Source organism: Aspergillus flavus, chromosome 4 (assembly GCF_009017415.1).
Source record: "Aspergillus flavus chromosome 4, complete sequence".
NCBI lineage: Eukaryota > Fungi > Ascomycota > Eurotiomycetes > Eurotiales > Aspergillaceae > Aspergillus > Aspergillus flavus.
The window spans coordinates 3,437,988-3,454,946 of record NC_092405.1 but is presented as its reverse complement, the minus strand read 5'-3'; the positions used below and the strand labels follow the sequence as shown (position 1 = coordinate 3,454,946).

At 45.5% G+C, this 16,959-nt stretch overlaps 9 protein-coding genes across 9 annotated transcripts; 5 read left to right on the top strand and 4 right to left on the bottom strand.

The window, feature by feature from the left end:
- Positions 1 to 50: 50 nt before the first annotated feature.
- F9C07_2283822 (heterokaryon incompatibility protein-domain-containing protein) lies at positions 51 to 6,441 on the top strand. The gene is made up of 5 exons (XM_071510654.1): positions 51 to 1,220; positions 1,268 to 1,511; positions 1,569 to 1,925; positions 2,002 to 5,854; positions 5,906 to 6,441. Exon 4 carries the CDS (start codon positions 2,220 to 2,222, stop codon positions 4,434 to 4,436), a length of 2,217 nt encoding a protein of 738 aa, XP_071366603.1. The 5' UTR covers positions 51 to 1,220; positions 1,268 to 1,511; positions 1,569 to 1,925; positions 2,002 to 2,219; the 3' UTR covers positions 4,437 to 5,854; positions 5,906 to 6,441.
- On the top strand, positions 413 to 1,833 carry F9C07_10577 (FAD dependent oxidoreductase; the record flags this gene model as incomplete). Its single annotated transcript, XM_041292246.1, has 3 exons — positions 413 to 1,220; positions 1,268 to 1,511; positions 1,569 to 1,833. The coding sequence occupies 3 exons, from the start codon at positions 413 to 415 to the stop codon at positions 1,831 to 1,833; spliced, it is 1,317 nt and encodes a 438-aa protein (XP_041146594.1).
- On the bottom strand, positions 5,038 to 6,268 carry F9C07_2106909 (uncharacterized protein; the record flags this gene model as incomplete). Its single annotated transcript, XM_041292235.1, has 3 exons — positions 5,038 to 5,187; positions 5,240 to 5,854; positions 5,906 to 6,268. 3 exons carry the CDS (start codon positions 6,266 to 6,268, stop codon positions 5,038 to 5,040), a joined length of 1,128 nt encoding a protein of 375 aa, XP_041146592.1.
- A 167-nt stretch (positions 6,442 to 6,608) lies between the features above and the next one.
- Positions 6,609 to 9,716, top strand: F9C07_2189749 (lysine 2,3-aminomutase). Its single transcript, XM_071509393.1, has 4 exons — positions 6,609 to 7,190; positions 7,245 to 7,596; positions 7,648 to 8,198; positions 8,257 to 9,716. Exons 1-4 carry the CDS (start codon positions 6,993 to 6,995, stop codon positions 8,545 to 8,547), a joined length of 1,392 nt encoding a protein of 463 aa, XP_071366602.1. The 5' UTR covers positions 6,609 to 6,992; the 3' UTR covers positions 8,548 to 9,716.
- F9C07_1581517 (uncharacterized protein) lies at positions 8,626 to 9,531 on the top strand. Its single transcript, XM_071508225.1, has one exon. It carries the CDS (start codon positions 8,958 to 8,960, stop codon positions 9,411 to 9,413), a length of 456 nt encoding a protein of 151 aa, XP_071366601.1. The 5' UTR covers positions 8,626 to 8,957; the 3' UTR covers positions 9,414 to 9,531.
- A 663-nt stretch (positions 9,717 to 10,379) lies between the features above and the next one.
- F9C07_2283821 (uncharacterized protein) lies at positions 10,380 to 12,633 on the top strand (the record flags this gene model as incomplete). The annotated part of the gene is made up of 4 exons (XM_041292245.2): positions 10,380 to 11,255; positions 11,304 to 11,875; positions 11,924 to 12,117; positions 12,177 to 12,633. Coding segments are annotated over exons 1-4 (1,329 nt in total), but the record flags the coding sequence as incomplete, so codon positions are not given.
- A 21-nt stretch (positions 12,634 to 12,654) lies between these two features.
- Positions 12,655 to 13,734, bottom strand: F9C07_2159023 (uncharacterized protein). Its single transcript, XM_071509285.1, has 3 exons — positions 13,599 to 13,734; positions 13,315 to 13,540; positions 12,655 to 13,263 (listed from the first exon to the last, which is right to left on the bottom strand). Exons 2-3 carry the CDS (start codon positions 13,516 to 13,518, stop codon positions 13,069 to 13,071), a joined length of 399 nt encoding a protein of 132 aa, XP_071366600.1. The 5' UTR covers positions 13,519 to 13,540; positions 13,599 to 13,734; the 3' UTR covers positions 12,655 to 13,068.
- A 125-nt stretch (positions 13,735 to 13,859) lies between these two features.
- Positions 13,860 to 14,798, bottom strand: F9C07_10580 (uncharacterized protein). Its single transcript, XM_041286005.2, has 4 exons — positions 14,496 to 14,798; positions 14,308 to 14,442; positions 14,169 to 14,255; positions 13,860 to 14,119 (listed from the first exon to the last, which is right to left on the bottom strand). Exons 1-4 carry the CDS (start codon positions 14,737 to 14,739, stop codon positions 13,989 to 13,991), a joined length of 597 nt encoding a protein of 198 aa, XP_041146589.2. The 5' UTR covers positions 14,740 to 14,798; the 3' UTR covers positions 13,860 to 13,988.
- A 513-nt stretch (positions 14,799 to 15,311) lies between these two features.
- F9C07_10581 (uncharacterized protein) lies at positions 15,312 to 15,923 on the bottom strand (the record flags this gene model as incomplete). Its single annotated transcript, XM_041292226.1, has 4 exons — positions 15,312 to 15,412; positions 15,470 to 15,556; positions 15,607 to 15,705; positions 15,755 to 15,923. The coding sequence occupies 4 exons, from the start codon at positions 15,921 to 15,923 to the stop codon at positions 15,312 to 15,314; spliced, it is 456 nt and encodes a 151-aa protein (XP_041146588.1).
- Positions 15,924 to 16,959: the final 1,036 nt, after the last annotated feature.

Below are 16,959 nucleotides of genomic sequence, written 5' to 3'. Positions count from 1 at the left end.
AAAACTGCAAAGAGTTCCCGCGGGAATGTAAAGCCGAAATAGGGATAGCCCTAGGATGCATACCGTCCTTCATATAAAAATCCATCAGTTTCCCGAATGCCGACTGCATTTAACTTCCGAATCTAGTCCGTCAATCTCCACTCCACCGGCCAACTTGCCGTATCTTGGCACTAATGGGAGTGGAACTCCGGAGGGATTTCCCCCGCACGAACATCAGGTCCGGAGTCGGTCAATTAAGATAGCCTTAAGTCTAGATTGACAGATAAGCAGCCAATTCGCTCTAGTCAATTGAAAATATAAGAACCTAAATACAGTACTTCAATCGACAATCCCCCCGTGTTCCCCCCTTGTCTTCAAGAGTTGCCGAGACTCGAATTATCCCCGCCAAAAAAACTCGGTAATCGCTCTCAAGATGACCACACACAACCCCTCCTACCTCATTGTTGGTGCCGGTGTCTTTGGCGTGTCAACGGCCTATCATCTCATCCAGAAGTATCCCAATGCGTCGGTGACTCTGGTGGACCGAGATGCATACGACGCCGAGTCTCGTGTGGCGGCATCATGGGATTGGAACAAGGTTGTCCGCGCCGACTACGATGACAAGGTCTACTGCCAACTGGCTCTGGAGGCCCAGGACATTTTCAAATCGGATCCTCTTTGGAAGCCTCATTTCCACCAGACTGGCGTCTACTGGACGTGCCGCAGCAGCTATGCACAAAATGTCATCACCAATCATAAGGAGCTAGGCCGCAACGACGATATCATTGCCCTGCCTGTCGCAGAGGCCCGAAAGCTTTACGGTGGTATTTTTGACAACGCTGACTACACCGGTGTCAAGGAGGTTCTGATTAACAGGGCCAGTGGTTGGGCCGCCGCCGGTGATGCTCTTCGAGCAGTCACGAAAAAGTGCCTGGAATTGGGTGTCAAGTACGTGACGGCTGACATTGCTACTCTACAATTTGATGGTCGCGGTTCATGTACTGGGGTCAAGACCAAATCGGGACAGACCTTGTCGGCTACACATGTTATCGTCGCTGCTGGTGCTTTCACGCCCACCTTGCTGGAGTGGTCTGCTGCGGCGAGCGGCAATCCTGGCCTGCGAGCTGAAGAGAGAATTCTGGCCGCGGGAATTACAACGGGCATGGCGCAGCTCAATGAGGAGCAGTACGAGAAGTTCAAGGACATGCCCGTTGGCTTCCAAGGCTACACGCCCAATGAGGGTAAGATCTATAGATACGTTTACATGGAAGCCGCTAACAGTCTATAGGCAAGCCCTTCATTGGTAGCATTCCTCCTACCAAGGACAGAGAGCTCAAGTGGTGGGGTTCTAAGATTTTCACCAACACCCGAGAGGTACTACCCGGTCGTTATATCTCATCGCCCCCTCCCACATTCGACTACAACCAGTGGAAGGTGCCTGGGCCTCTTAAGCAGGACATTGTTGAGGCCAGGAATCTATGGTATGGGCCCGCGAGCGCAGATTGGAAGATGACGAAACACCGAATTTGCTGGTGAGTACCCCTCCCAATACATAGCCAACACGGAGATAAGCATTTAACACTTAACAGGGACGCTTTCACCACTACCTCTGATTTTATCATTTCTCCTCACTCTGCCTCCAAGGGTCTCTACATCGCCACTTGTGGTTCGTTCCACGGCTTCAAGTTCTTTCCCGTGCTGGGCAAGTATGTCGTACAGATGCTTGAGGGCGAGTTAGCGCCAGAATTGATCGAGAGATGGGCTTGGGATCGGCAGCGTCCTGATTCGTCCCAAAACGTTGAGTATCCAAACGCTGAGATGAAGCATCTTTTGCAGCCTGCATCGAAGCTATAATGGAAGCTTGGAAATGCTTTTGAGTTGAATTTTGGGCATGGTGGTATTTTCTTGATACTTAGATCTCCTTGGTTGAATTAAAGCAGAGTAACGTATATATTAAATCTCGAATACATTCCCTTTTAAATATTTTAGCTTACTAAGTAGACGTTCATCTTGGATGAATAGTAATGTTGGATCTCTAAGCCTCGTATCTAACGAACCAATCACGGGTGCCAGATGTGCGAGAGCGAGGCTGAGCGCCGCGCGCTTCCCAGCCTTCTTCAAACCTCAGCGAAATCGAAAAGAGCATCCTTCACGAAATATAACAGACTTAAGGAACCAAGAGGAGAGCATTACCAAGTTACCCTTCATTCTACCCACCATATTTCCATATCCAACAAGTGATGTGGCTCTTGAATGCTAGAACAGTCACTTTAGAAGACTTCTTCGAAAGTCAAGCCCCTTCGTACGCCATCCTCTCCCACACATGGGGAGCAGAGGAGGTCAGTTTCCAAGACATTCAAGAACGTCAGGAAGTCTGTAAAAAGAAGAAAGGATATCAGAAGATTATTCATACCTGCCGTCAAGCTCTAAAGGATGGACTTGAATATGCATGGGTTGACACCTGCTGTATCGACAAGAGCAGCAGCTCGGAACTCTCCGAGGCCATCAACTCCATGTTCCGTTGGTACGGCAAGGCTGCTGTTTGTTATGCCTTTCTGGCCGATGTACTGCCCGGTTGTGATCCGCGTGATACTCAAGGCCCCTTCGCGACAAGTCGCTGGTTTACAAGAGGGTGGACGCTGCAGGAGCTGTTAGCCCCGGAGAATATAGTCTTCTACGCATCCGACTGGTCACAGATTGCAAGTAAGACTGAATTGCGCAAGGAGCTGAATTTAATCACTGGGGTTGATGTGAGATATCTCTCAAGCGGGAGAGCGAGACATGTCACCATTGATAGTCCATCCAGATTCGGTAAGCCGCCTGGCTCTGTCAGTGACAGTACAAGGCGAAAGCTGCACCAAGCAAGTGTCGCCGAGAGAATGAGTTGGGCTTCATCTCGCCAAACCACCCGCACAGAGGATTTGGCTTATTGCCTTCTGGGGATCTTCGGAATAAGCATGCCCTTGATATATGGAGAGGGCGAAAGGGCCTTCGTGAGACTTCAGGAAGAGATTATCAAATCCTCCAACGATCAGTCCATTCTTGCTTGGGGTTATTTGGAACCCTGGAAAAGTCGTGAAGACAACCAGTCGGAGTTATATGCTCAGGTGCGAGTCAATGAAAAACGAATGGGAGTCTTGGCTCACTCGCCAGCGGCCTTTAGGGGCTGTGGGTCTATTATCCCCTCTTTAGTCGACAAAGGTAATAGCCTTCCCCTTTCCGTGACGAATAAAGGATTGCATATCTGTCTCCCAGTGTCCGACGGCGAGTTTCCTGTCGCACTGTTGAGATGTCGACCTGTGGATAACCCTACTATTGTGTTGGCTGTTAACGTCAAACACGTTCAAGGGAATATATATAGTAGAGCGGATGATATGATTGAGTGGGTGGACCATAGAACCTGGTCTAGGTGGCCAAGAAAGGAAATTTATCTTTCCTTAGACGAACACCTGGAAGAAGAGTTACATGAGAGTGAATTTTCCTACCCCGGCAGCAGCATTTTCATACGCCATGTTCCGGACACCTTTTCCGTACAGGAACTATCGCCCTACACGCGAGATATGGCCACGAGCATATTCCCACCGAACTACAAGACGATTTCTCCAGGACTATCGCCTTGCACGGGAAACATAGCGTTACTTTTCACGTCCAAGCAAGATAGTCGCAAGGTTGCACTATATTTCAGTCTCACCAAGCTACCTCGTGTGGGCGCTTCCCCCTTGATGATGAGAAAAGAAACGTTCTTGATGAGCGTGCCTTGCCATCTCACAAATAACGAAGCCCGTGATTATTTATATCATCGATCTACATGGAAGAATGCCTCAAACTACATCTGGTGCGGTGCGGATGCTCTTTACTGTAGTGTCACGCTTCAAAGGGTTGCCCGAGTTCCGCTGTTTGTCATTGATATTCGACTTTCCTCGCGTAGTTCAGACCTCCTCTGGTTTCGAATACAAAATCTGATCCCAGTTCGCATGCGGGTGTTTCTTAGCAGACTTTCACGCCTCTGGGAATCGCTACACTTCCTGTTTAATACACGTTTACCCATCGTGATCTTTATCTCACTAGCTGCAGACCTTATGTTCAGACTGGTATTTATCCTGCTAGTGATTCCTTACAATTTTGTGATGAAACCAGAGATTCTATGGCTGAGGACTCCAGCGAGTCAATTGCATGCGATAGCTCTCTCGTGCATGGCGTGCACGCTACATTCTAATCGAAAAGAGGAACTTGTTGGCAACGGATCGCATTTCTTGGCGTTTCTGTACAGCTTGCCAATTTCTTTCATCGTGCCCACTCTATCTTTAGTACTCAAATCCTTACTAGTCCTTCTGATGCACAGCGTATGGGCGATTCCGTTCATCATAGTCGTCATGGTCTTCAGTCCTGCCTTCATCGTGATGAACTGGATGTTTCGAAGATCACTACCATACGGCCTGCCAATATTTTCGCCTTGATGTCCAATTTCATGGAGGTATACCTGGGCTTGGTTCTTTCTTCGTATCTCAATGACTGGAGCAAATTACATAGCATGATTGATGAACCCATTAGACTTAGATATGATTTACACGACCATACCTCTAGTAGCTCGAATGGAATGACTGATAACACTCTGGTAAATACGAATTGTACAGTCAAAATTCCCTTAGGCTACTGAATACCTACTGGCAGACTCCGGATGTGGAGGTGAAAGAGATCCCTATTTTCTCAACCTGTCAGCCCCAGCTCCACATTCCGTACATTTAGCCTATCGGAGATGCCGATCTTCTGCTTTCCAGCTCACCACATTTTTTATTCAATAGTCTATATTTAGTAATAAAAATACTAACCATTGATCTAATTTAAGCTGTTAGGAAGAGGGTGGTTTGAATTCCAGGCGTGTCCAAATGATCAGGTACTTGACAAGCTGAAAGATGTATCAGCCACTGCAGCTAAACCAGGCTTTACTACCGACAATCCTTAAATAACAAGTTTATTTTTTTGCGGTCTGTCCGTAGAACGCAGTACGTGGTATAAGAGAAACAATACATCATCGTCATGTAAGTACGAAAAGTGGTATTAATGATCACACTTGGCTTTTAAAATCGGGTATCGTTCCAGGGCGCTGTCAATCACCTTGCCAATGAGCTCCTTGTGGCTGATACCTTCGTGAACTGCTGTCCTTGCCAGGATAGACCAGTCCGGGCGCAATCCAGGGAGAGGATTAATCTGCAAGAATTAGTTAGTGCTATCGGATAGTTGCCATAGAGTTTGTACGCACCTCCAACACATATGGCCGGTTATCCGCTCCATACCGAATATCCACCCGACCAACGTCGCAACATTCCAGTGCCCGCCATGCTTGTAAAGCCAGATCCTCCACAGCTTGAACGTTAGGGTTGTCTCGACTATTGAGAAATCGCTCCGGTTCATCCGCATCTGGTCCATTTTTGTTATTGACATCCCAGAAGCTGCCGTCAGATGTATTCGCAGGCCCCTTCTCTGCAACTGATGCCTGCTGCTTCTGTCTGCTTAGTCCCTCCCAGTCAATATGAGTCGTTCCAATGACTCTAGAACGTTTGCCTGTACCAATAATACTGACAGTATACTCTTGACCTGAGAGAAAGGTTTCAATGAGTATACTTGCTCCGGGAAAGCGGGTTTGGAGCACTTGAATACCCCGCTCGAGTTCAGTAAAGTTATCTACCTTAGAAGAGGGGTAGATGCCTTTAGAGGATCCTTCGCAGGCTGGCTTGATAAAGAGTGGGAAGCTGCTTAACTTTTGACCATGCATTGTCTTCTCCAAAAGTTGGGTGAGGGTGCAGTCTGCTTTCGTCCAGGATGCAGGAACGACGGCGAAAGGCGCCGTGGGAATCCCAAATTGTTCAAGGATCATCTGCTCTGTCAGCGAACTGCATGAATTTCTCAACTTCCGCTACTAGCGTACCTTCGTCTTCCCCTTGTCTAAACATAATGCCAAGGTAGCTGCATCGGAGAATACATGGGGAATCTGGTAGGCTTCCAATAAACCTGGTATTTGTGCTTCACGGCCGACACCATGCATACCCTCCGAGATAGAGAAAGCCAAATCCCATTCTTTGTGTTCTTCCCTAGCCATTCGCTGCACGAGCTCTTTAATATCACCTACACAGACAACCCGATGGCCGTTGCTCTGGATTGAAGCTGCAATAGCGTCGATAGTCTCTTGTTTGTCAAGCTCGACACAATCCTCTTCGCTGTAGCCGCGGGAGCGATAGAGGGAGATACTCTCGTAAAAGAATGCTATGACCAGCCCGTTGGTATCAGCCATGATTTGTTTCCTGTTGGATTGACTGTGGAGAATTCGAAAATTGGATTGCTAGATACGTGTTTTATTAGGGTACCTAGAATGTGTATATATACTGCATATATGGTATCACACTTGGTTGGGCGACACACACGAGCTATTGTATTAGTAATAGTAATACCCTTGCTGCTTGCACCATACAAGTCACATCACAAATGAGTGGATAACAATAGTAAATCCTTTCTGCGTAGCGGTGTGATGAGACGACCGAGATGCAGGGCTAGTTCATTTGCTAGCGCTGCATAACATCACTTGGCTACTATATAAAGCCTGTTCCGCATGTGGTAATAGGTACTGTCTGCAGCCGGTTCTCCAACCCTATCCTAGGAGATCGTTCTATTTCGTTTCCGGTTACTGATCAGCGTGACCACGCAAAGTTTTCAATTCGTCACGTCGCATTTGCATTGCAGGATAATTGCTTGGCATGTTAGGGGAGCTGCCAGTCCATCCAGAGTCAGGGCAGCTGCCCCCGCCACCGCCTAAATATCAACGCCTACCGATGTTTCACCGCTGCTCTGATAGGATATCCCTTACACCATGTCCATGTTTGTATCATACTGAATGATCAGTTCAGTTATCCTCTTATATCTCCTTTACATGGGGTATTTCAAACCATACTTCAAACCCTGCAAAATTCAAAGCGAGCAAATCTATTCAGCTTCATTTAGCTCTACACGAATTAAAGACGATGCGGAGGGTCTACTGGAGATCACTTTATCGCCATCGACTGGGGATCCGGTGGCACGCCACAACTAGCCCATGTACTTCCTTGGACGATTCAAGACATCTACCGTCAGCCGCTGCCGCCTCTCGCATATCGTATTGGAAGCGCATCCCGGCGTGGAGTGAGGTCACTGAGAGTGAATTCATAGATTACAAATGGCAGGTAGAGTTGAACTTCACTATTGGGCTACTGGCGTGTCTGCTGACCCTTAGCTAGATGAAAAACTCTCTTCAATCCCCTAAGGCGTTACTCAATTTCCTCGCCGCTGTTCTACCAGCTGAGATCCGTTCTTCATCCACACAGGATTATGTCACGCGTGCTGAATTTATTGCCGATGTTGCAACTGGGATGAAAAAGGCGCCAATGGCAGTCCGACTGACACCCCATATCTTGTCCCTGATTAACTGGAAGGAGGCCTATTCAGATCCAATTCGGAGACAGTTTATCCCCATCGCCTCCTCTTTTAAACCGGATCATCCCCAACTTCAGCTAGACTCATTGCATGAAACGCATGACTCCCCCGTCAAGGGCCTAGTGCACCGTTACCCGGACAAAGTCCTTTTCTTAGGTAATGCTATTATTGCTTTGGGCATCATGTATTAGACTGACTCGTACTTAGCAACATCGGTCTGCCCCGTTTACTGTCGATTTTGTACACGCTCCTATTCGGTGGGACAGCAAACTGAAACCGTGTCCAAGAAACGTTTTCTTCCTTTACAGAAATACTGGGAGCCGATGTTTGAGTATATCGCAAGAACACCGGAAGTAACGGATGTTGTAGTTTCTGGCGGTGACACCTTCTTCCTTGAGCCTTCACAGTTGCGGGAAATTGGGACCACACTTCTAGGGATTGACCATATTCGCCGAATCCGATTCGCAAGCAAGGGACTGTCAGTTTGTCCTTCACGGATCCTAGATCCAAGCGATGAATGGACGCGGGTCCTGATTGAGATCAGTAATCGAGGACGAGAGAAGGGAAAGAATATAGCCCTCCACACGCACTTCAACCATCCCCAAGAAATATCATGGATCACTGAGCACGCGGCTCAGAAGCTGTTTCACAATGCTGTGACCGTTCGGAATCAGACTGTCTTGCTTAATAAAGTGAACAACAATGTCCCTACTATGAAGCGGTTAATTCGAAAATTAGCGGACAACAATATCCAGCCGGTATGTTTGCCCTGGCATGTTTGCCCTGGTTATGTTGATGTCAAATTAACACAAATAGTACTATGTCTACCAAGGGGATATGGTTCAAGGCGTTGAGGATTTGCGTACGCCGCTCCGTGATATCCTCCATATCGAATCCCACATTCGAGGCACAATCGCTGGGTTTATGACGCCATCTTTCGTCGTAGATCTCCCCGGGGGTGGAGGAAAGCGTCTGGCGTCAACGTTTGAGAATTATGATACGAGAACCGGAGTATCTAGGTTTCTTGCGCCTGGCGTCAAGGGCAATACAGTTCATCAGTACTACGATCCATTGTGGTCATTGCCTGAGGGGAGCCAAACCCTATAAATCAAAGGAAAGCAAAAAGTTCATAAGCCGTGAAGTTCGAGTTCTATTCTTCAACGATATGTAATTGACCGCCTTATACTTAATTATTGTTTGGGATCTTAATTCATTACCAGGCCAGGGGCGAGCTTTATTCGATACTAGGCTCGAGGGAGGCAAGGGTTATTGCCTCGCAAGGTACACAAGAGGGTCCAAAAGTCCGCTCACCTTAAATTACTTTACCTTCCATCTTTAAGATCTTTATCCGTAACTAAGTCTCGGTAGTATTCCTTGGCCATAGCCTTTCTCAAGTATGTGCCTGCGAATGCTACCGCCGGAGGCAGTAAACTGGTTAGAATACGTATAGAATTAGATTTCTATATATACTGTCTGTTTGTTATGTCTAGCAGATATAGTTCGGATGTTCACTTCCTATGTCATCGTCAGACTTAGATATACACAAGGTCGATCGTCTCCAGCAGATCCTCCAGAATATCAATATACCCCTACACCATCTAGGCCTAGGGTCTGAGGAAGAGGTCGAGAGTATCAACACCCTCAAGGACCTCGGACCCACAGGTGTGTCGAGAGCGAGTCACCAGGCCCTAGACATTTCTCTTTCGAAGCCGCATTGGCCTGCGCATGACCATTCGCGTGTGTCGCCTGTCCCGCCCGGGTTTATCGTGCGGCTAGCAATAGGACTGTGGCCGGCAGCTATACAGTTCGAAACAGTGGAGGGCTTTATGCTCAAGGTCGCAGGGCACCACATGACTCTGGCTGAATTTGTGCCGCTTCGTGGTCAGTTTGAGAATGGTAATAGAGGGAGGCATTATGTACACTTTAGTGGAGATTTTCCAAGCCATATTATGATTCCCACGGTTGCCCTCTAGCAGATTCAGTCAGACAATTGTATCCCGCTATGGCGCATGAGTCAAGATAATTGGCTACAGTGTGCTTCTGCTTTTGAACAATCAAGCTCCATGCTATTCTACGCCTATATCGAGGTGCAGTATATGATAATGACCGGGTTCATTCCCACAGTTTACACTCAATTCCTGCCGCAGGCCGGCAAAGCCTGCGCCAACGATTACTACCCAGAAGCCTAGTCCCGCATGCAACTGAATACATTCTCTACCTTTATTCGAATCACTTATAGTAAGTCAATGCAGCGTGACCAAGGCGAATGAAGATGGACCACGGCTTTCTGGTATGTACTAGTAGAGATCTCCACATTGTTGATGTATACTGTAAAACTGATCCTCCAGTCTAGTGATTATACTCCCTTACAACGTAGTAACGCCCACTGGAACGATATATTGTGTACTGTCTATGCACTAGAAATGTAATGTTTGTCGGAAGTTGGTATTGTTCATTCCCTTCGGATTAAGGCTTTATCGATTTCTTTTGCACATCTAGTCTAAGAAGTATTCAACACTACGTGACGATACATAACTGGGAAGTTTGCAGCTCACATTGCATCCGCGAGAAATAATGGGATGATCTCTTAAAAAAAGATAAGATGTATTTTTATTTTTATTTTTTTTTTTAATTTTTTTTTAATTTTTTTTTTTTTTTTTTTTTTTTTTTTTTTTTTTTTGTCGGTTTTTTCTTACTCGGGATATCTCGTACGTGTGACATAGCTTCGCTATATTTATATATCTCCAGCCGTTCCATATACACGACGTTCAACCTTCACACCAGTCATCACGTAGCGATAGTGCTAGCTTGATTATAGATTTCTTTAATATTACTTCTTTTATAATTATAATTCTATGGTAGTTAAGCAATAAATAGACTATTAATTATTAAATAATAGCCAGATTACAGTATATATTTACTGAGAACCTGTGAACCAGTACATACGACCATAGGGTGTGGAGAACAGGGCTTCCCGTCCGCTCAGCCGTACTTAAGCCACACGCCGGGAGGTTAGTAGTTGGGTGGGTGACCACCAGCGAATCCCTCCTGTTGTATGTCCGTGTTCACCCGTTCTTTTTGATTCGTTGGGTTTAGTGCCCTTGCCGCTTTTCTTCACCCCTTTACCTGAAGCCACCTGAAGCCATCTAAAAGTTATCCGTTCCTTCCCGAGAGCTGACGTGTCCTTATTCATACACCACCTAACAAAATACTTTCCAATTTTTTTTATTTTCCTTGATCTGCCAGACTGTCCCTAACTATTGTACCTGCCGTATGACACGCAGAGCTTTTATGCATACTTAGCCTTTCATGACTTATATACCATATTTTGTCTATTTTTTTTTTTTTTCTGACAGAGCTTAGACTGTTAAACAGGTTGCAAGCTTATCTTTAAGCACACTCCTTAGCCTTGTGTCGCTGTTAACATTTTTAATGGTGACTAAATTACCACTAAAACAAACGATCTTTCTACCAATAAATGAAATATCTACAAGGAATGATGTAGTTCGTAGCTTTTTAATCTACTCCTTTCTATCCAATGATAACTAAGAGAACAATCAAGTGATATAAGTATATCCACTGGCTGGTCGGGCCGTAGCCGATAATGGTCTTTGACACTAGTACTCTTGGCAGAGTTAATAGGAGCGGGGTTCCACTGTTACCCCGTATTTTCTTTCATACAACAACCTTCGGACTAGAAACTCATTATGAGCTCCAGCGAAATTGAGAACGCTCTGACAGCATTCTCCGATGCCTGCGAGGCGGTAGAGAAGGCTCATACTGGACAAGCTCAGGATATTCTGTTCGGTGAAAAGGTTAGTGTTTCTCCCAAATAAGATGTGCGGGTTCTGATCGTCAATTAGTTCATTAACTCTCTTTCAAAACTGTGGAAGCGGCTCCCAAAAGAGGCGAAAAACAAAATAAATATTCCAAGAGATGCAAATGTTTCGAAGCAGAAATACCGTCCTTCAAAGAAACCATCGATGATCGTTCTGACGAAGAGTCGGGAAGAAGATATCTTGCATTGGTCAAAGGATTATAAATCATTTTTCGACGACAAGAACGGACACCAGATTATAGACTTCACCTCCGATCCGATACCCAAACTCTACAATGTGCTTTACTTGTCAACGACCCGCCCTGACCGAGACATGCTGCGGGGTCGCCTTCTTAGGGTCCTTCTTTATCAACTAAAGGCTAGGCTCTGTTGCAAAAGACTTAACTCCGATAACCTTGAACGGATTACAGGTATAATTCACGAATCTGGACTGACTCAACATGATTTGAAGATGATTTCAGCCGATATCAAGTCCTGGACTCGAGCAGGGAAGAAATATGATGGTCTGTGCAGGGATCTTGCTGATAAGGAGGACCTCCAAAGTTATAGATATCTCGGGACTCTTTTCTGTTTACCGGATACTGTGACTGATAGATCGTGAGTTCATCCGAATGTTACGGCATACGTGTACTAAGATATTCTTAGTCTGAGAGATATCCCTGACGAAGGCGAGAAACGACGTCCTAAAATCAAGAATTTTGTGAGCCGTGGTATTCGCAACCTTGTCCATAAGGATACCATGAACGAACTGGCAAACAATATTTTCCAACACTTATGGACTCAAATAGAACTTTTCATATCGCAGATAGGGGGTGGAGATTCCTTGTTATCATTGAACGGTAGAGTCTCGCCACCATCGACCGTGGCCAAGTAACCCACTAACAGCCATGCTCGCTAGACTGGAGACTTAAACATCTTCAAATGCTTCGTGTACAGAATTCGGGAAGCGCCGTCGCAGAAAACCCGGCGATATCAACCAGAGATACATTTACACGGGACTCAGCTCATCCTCAGTCCTCACCAACGGTCGCTCCCGTGAGCCAGTCAAACGCAGTTCCTGATGTTGACAGTTCGCCAGGCGTTCCACAGAACCGTAGCAATCAACCGGGTTACAGAGCAGCTGGAGTTAATCAACCTCCAGCTACTACACAGTATACCTCTAACCAATCTACCTTTGTTCAGCCCCCGATGCCGCCCACTTCGGATACTCTGCCCCAAGAGCAGCAGGGTGGATATTTCTATGACCCGTCTATCTTTGGTCAGCCCCCGATACCGCCCAGTTCGGATACTCTGCCCCAAGAGCAGCAGGGCGGATATTTCTATGACCCGTCTATCTTTGGTCAGCCCCCGATACCGCCCACTTCAGATAATCTGCCCCAAGAGCAGCAGGGCGGATATTTCTATGACCCGTCCATCTTTGGTCAGCCCCCGATACCGCCCAGTTCGGATACTCTGCCCCAAGAGCAGCAGGGCGGATATTCCTATGACCCGTCCATCTTTGGTCAACCCCCTGTTCCTCCCGCCATGGAAACTGACGAAGATCACATATATGATGAACAGCAATATTGGCAACATACAATGCATCCAAGACCAGTCGCAGTTGGCCACCAATAGTCAATAATGAGCCAGTTGTATTGCTTAGTGCTATGTGTAGAACCAGTGGAACCTTTCGATACGCCGTTTGTATACATGTCTGTGCAGAGTAACCTATCGCTAAAGACAAAGCTTAAGAAGAACAGATGCTGGAGAAAAGGCATCCCCAGTAGTTGAGTATCACTATAGGGCTCCCATTAGACCTTCAGGGTGACAAACACAACACTTGCACCCGGACTAATATCAAACTCATCCTGCATTAGTGTATATGACCCTTCTTCAAGTTTGCCGCCAGGTGTTATAATAACCTCGTCCGACAAGGCAATAACATATCTTTTTGATGGCCTAATAGTCGTTGGTTTTAAAAAATGGGTCACCGTCAAAATATAATCCTGGGAAACAGTAAGCTACTGGTAATAAAAGATGCTGTCTGAATCTCCTACCTCCGCGATATTCATTTTCCCTACCAAATCAGAGACTCGCCGCCTAAGAAGTGTCCCTCCGTAAGTAATATCGCTTTCCGTAGTGCCGAGGATTGAAAGCTCTTCTTTAGTACGCGTCGAGTTTTCGTGATTATTTATTTCCAGAATTATGGCCTTTATCTTTTGGCGGATTGCCTCTGCATCGGGACTAAGTTTTTGACTCATTGCTCGATTTTTTAATGCCAACCTATCCAACAAATAGACATTAGCAGGTTGTTGTTCAGATGACAGTGAGTACAACTTACGTGTATTCTGCAATCACTCGAGATATATCTGTTAGGAGTTCTTGGACATTGCCCTCTGCTCTTTTTCTGGAGGGGTAATGAGGGGCATCGGGCTTTAAGGCATCATTTAGAAATTCGCAAATCAATAAAGTCAGGTGACAATATCATGTGACATCAGGTACCGTCTGTCGGAAGATATCGAAAAATAAAGATTCTAGTCGTTAGTTTCTATATACCAAATTCTCATGCGTAGTCTGCCTTCTACCTAATTTCTAATTATGTGGCGAAAATAATCCTAGCCTCTATAAATTACTATTCACCTAGCAGCTAAAGTAGCCTGTGGTCCTAGACAGAATCTAAGGAATGATTTCACTGTATACGCGAGCTCCGTGGACAGGCGCTTAACAACGGTTAATGCCCCATCCAATCCTCAGTTGCGCTGTCTGCGAAAGCATCATGAAAATCGTGCTTTTCCATCCACTCCACGGCATCGGTGAAAGTCGCGGACGTTGAGTAAAACTCATCGAGCATATTGTTGAACACTTAGTGGAGTTAGCTAAGGTGGTTCACTAAGTAGTATCCTAAACATACCACTCAATAATAATGGGCTTGAAGGTTGGAGTGAAAACCGAGAGGTTTCATCGCGAAATAGAATTAGACTTGGGGGTATAACGGTATCTAGTCTATTTGAGTATCAAAGCTTAAACACCTCTCCTTTAGATACCCTTACCTTTCCGAATAGTAATAACTAATGGATCTGTAGTAGGACCGCCAACTTCTGCTGCTTCAGCATAGTGATCATAGTCCGTCCGAAGAAGCTCCTGCATTAAGCAAGTATTGGGTCTAAAAACTGGCCCATTAAAGTCTATAAGATCAGTTAATAGTGCAAATAGAGGGTGATAAAAGGTTTTAACAGACAAGGAAAAGACGGAGAAAGCATAGGGTAAACTAGACCGTTTTCCGATACTGTTACACCGTCCCGGATGTAGCTACCCTTTCCCTCCTGCTGGTTGAATAGGCAAGAGTTACGCTGTGTCTGGAAACGATACATTGTCGCCGGGAACTTGGTATGCACAGAGATCAAAGAAAATTGCCGCTTACACCCAGCATTATTGCGGGTAAAAGGTATATAGCACCGAAAATTGGGTCGCATCCACATCATAAAAGTCAAGCAACCAAGAATATATGCCACAGTTTCAGAGCAATTCAGTAAGTGTACAAACGATGGAACGGTTATATTAGTACTAGCAACATTACTTTGGGAGGAGAGAAAGGGGTGGGAGTGGACGGGAAAGAAAAATGTAGCCGTCGTTGAGGTGGCGACTATGTGCAAACATTACAAACACTGGAGACCATAACATTTAGGCGTCTGTTAGGTCAGCTGACCTAAGAGACGGCTACGTACTAGATGGTCTGGTTGCAGCCCTTTTTAAATGACCAGGGAGAATAGACTTCATTAAACGGACTAGTTTTGACTAAGCGACTTGACTTACTAAAGATATAAAGAGAATAACTTTTTACACATACAGCGAGGGTACATTACATATCCAATGTATTCCGGGAATATCTACTCTGTGAACATGGGCGTTTTATCGATCCTAATACGGCTCTGTTTTAACCAACACAAATATGGACAGGAAAACAGGAGAAACAGATAATGTCCAGCCGAGCTCGCGCTTTGGACAATTGACACCTAAGATCATGGTTTCACATCGTTAATACCAGCGATTGAAATCAGGCTTGCTCCGTGGGCTCCGGGTAAGCTTGAAGCCATTCTTCGCGAGTCATCAGCTTCGCCTTCTCTTTGAAGAAGGTATTGACTCTGGTGTTGAATTCTGTATACAAGTAAGCACTGGCCAATACTAATCATACCCTTAATAATGGTAGCATACCTTCTACTGTCATTTCTTTGGCTGGCTGAAGAGAAAAGTGGTCGCCCTTTTCATGTACCAGTAAAAGATCATCGGGGAGCTTGGTTCCTATTGCTAATAAGTAGGAACGCAGCCAAATTATCGTTGATTTTACTCACCTGCTGGGACGCCATAAACAATGAGGTCGTTGCCACTGAAATTCATAACATTATCTTTCTGGGCTCGGGTGTTGGGCCGCATTGAAGCACCGTTTGGGGCTTTTATATCAGTTGGTTTATGTATTCTATATAGAATATAACGACTCACCTCTGTAATCCGGCTGGAGTGCTTTTGGTTTCAACTTTCCGCCTTCACTGATCACATCGAAGCTGCCGACTTTCTTCACAGTTCGATCGCGAACCCGAATGATGTCGCCATTATTCAGGCGGAAGAGTTCTTTGGGGAAGCTATTAAAGCGGCCTAGATACTTTGCCATGGTCGATGAGATTGGGCAGGGAAACGGAGAAAGAGCAATTTTGAATAATAGAGGACAGGCAAGAGTTCAATGTTTTGTTGTTTCTAATGGCATCTCATAAAGAGATACTGGGGTTTTATACTGCCTCTCTGCCATATTGTCTTAGTATTCTAATTTATTCTATATTATAGGTATCATGCGTATTGCTTTCCCCTTTGTTTTTTTCTTTCTTGTTTTGTTTGTGTACGAAAAACCGAAACAGTAGGCCAGCCTCCAGGAAAAGGAAGGAAAAGGAAGAGGAAATGGGATACATGTGCTAGACAACTTTCCAATCAAAGTTGGCTAGTTAAGCATCGGTTGCGATACTATGCACATAGGTGGGGAATAAACAGGGATACTAACAGCGCTATTCCACTTTAGGGTCTTGTGATCCGTTTGGACGACAAGACCCAAAAGTGGAAGGCGAAGGTCTGTGCAACCTATGACCCAAAGCAACTTCTACTAGTAAGGTATACGAACATAGTTTAGGTGTATAATTGTCTCCTCTGAAGCCAGGAACATAAGTTAAAATTTGGTCTTGTAATCCTTACGCGCGATCCCTGCTATAGCACATGTATGCATTGATCGTTGGTGGGTTATGATTAAAATTTACGAACCCAATGTCAGAGAAATTTAATTTGATGTGTATAGGCATCGAGAAGTTCCGAGTCAAACATATGCAACCTGCATCGTATTCCCAGTTACAGTGACGACCGTACGCCACTATTGATATGATTTGACTTTAAGTGTTATTAAAGGCCTAGAACAGGACGGTAATATTTCGCTCAGGTAGTGCTATCTAGCAATTCCCAATGTAGCATATGCATGGCCAGTTTTTGGAAGAGATACGAGGTATACTGGGCTTGATACCACATACTTCAGTCCTTAAGACGCCATAATTCTGGAACCATTACAATAGAGTATCATCCCAGCAGCTCGGGATTATTGGCTTGTCGGTAATAGGTCAGTCAGTCAGTAGAATTCTGCCAAATGTAACCATCAATGTGAATGCTATTAC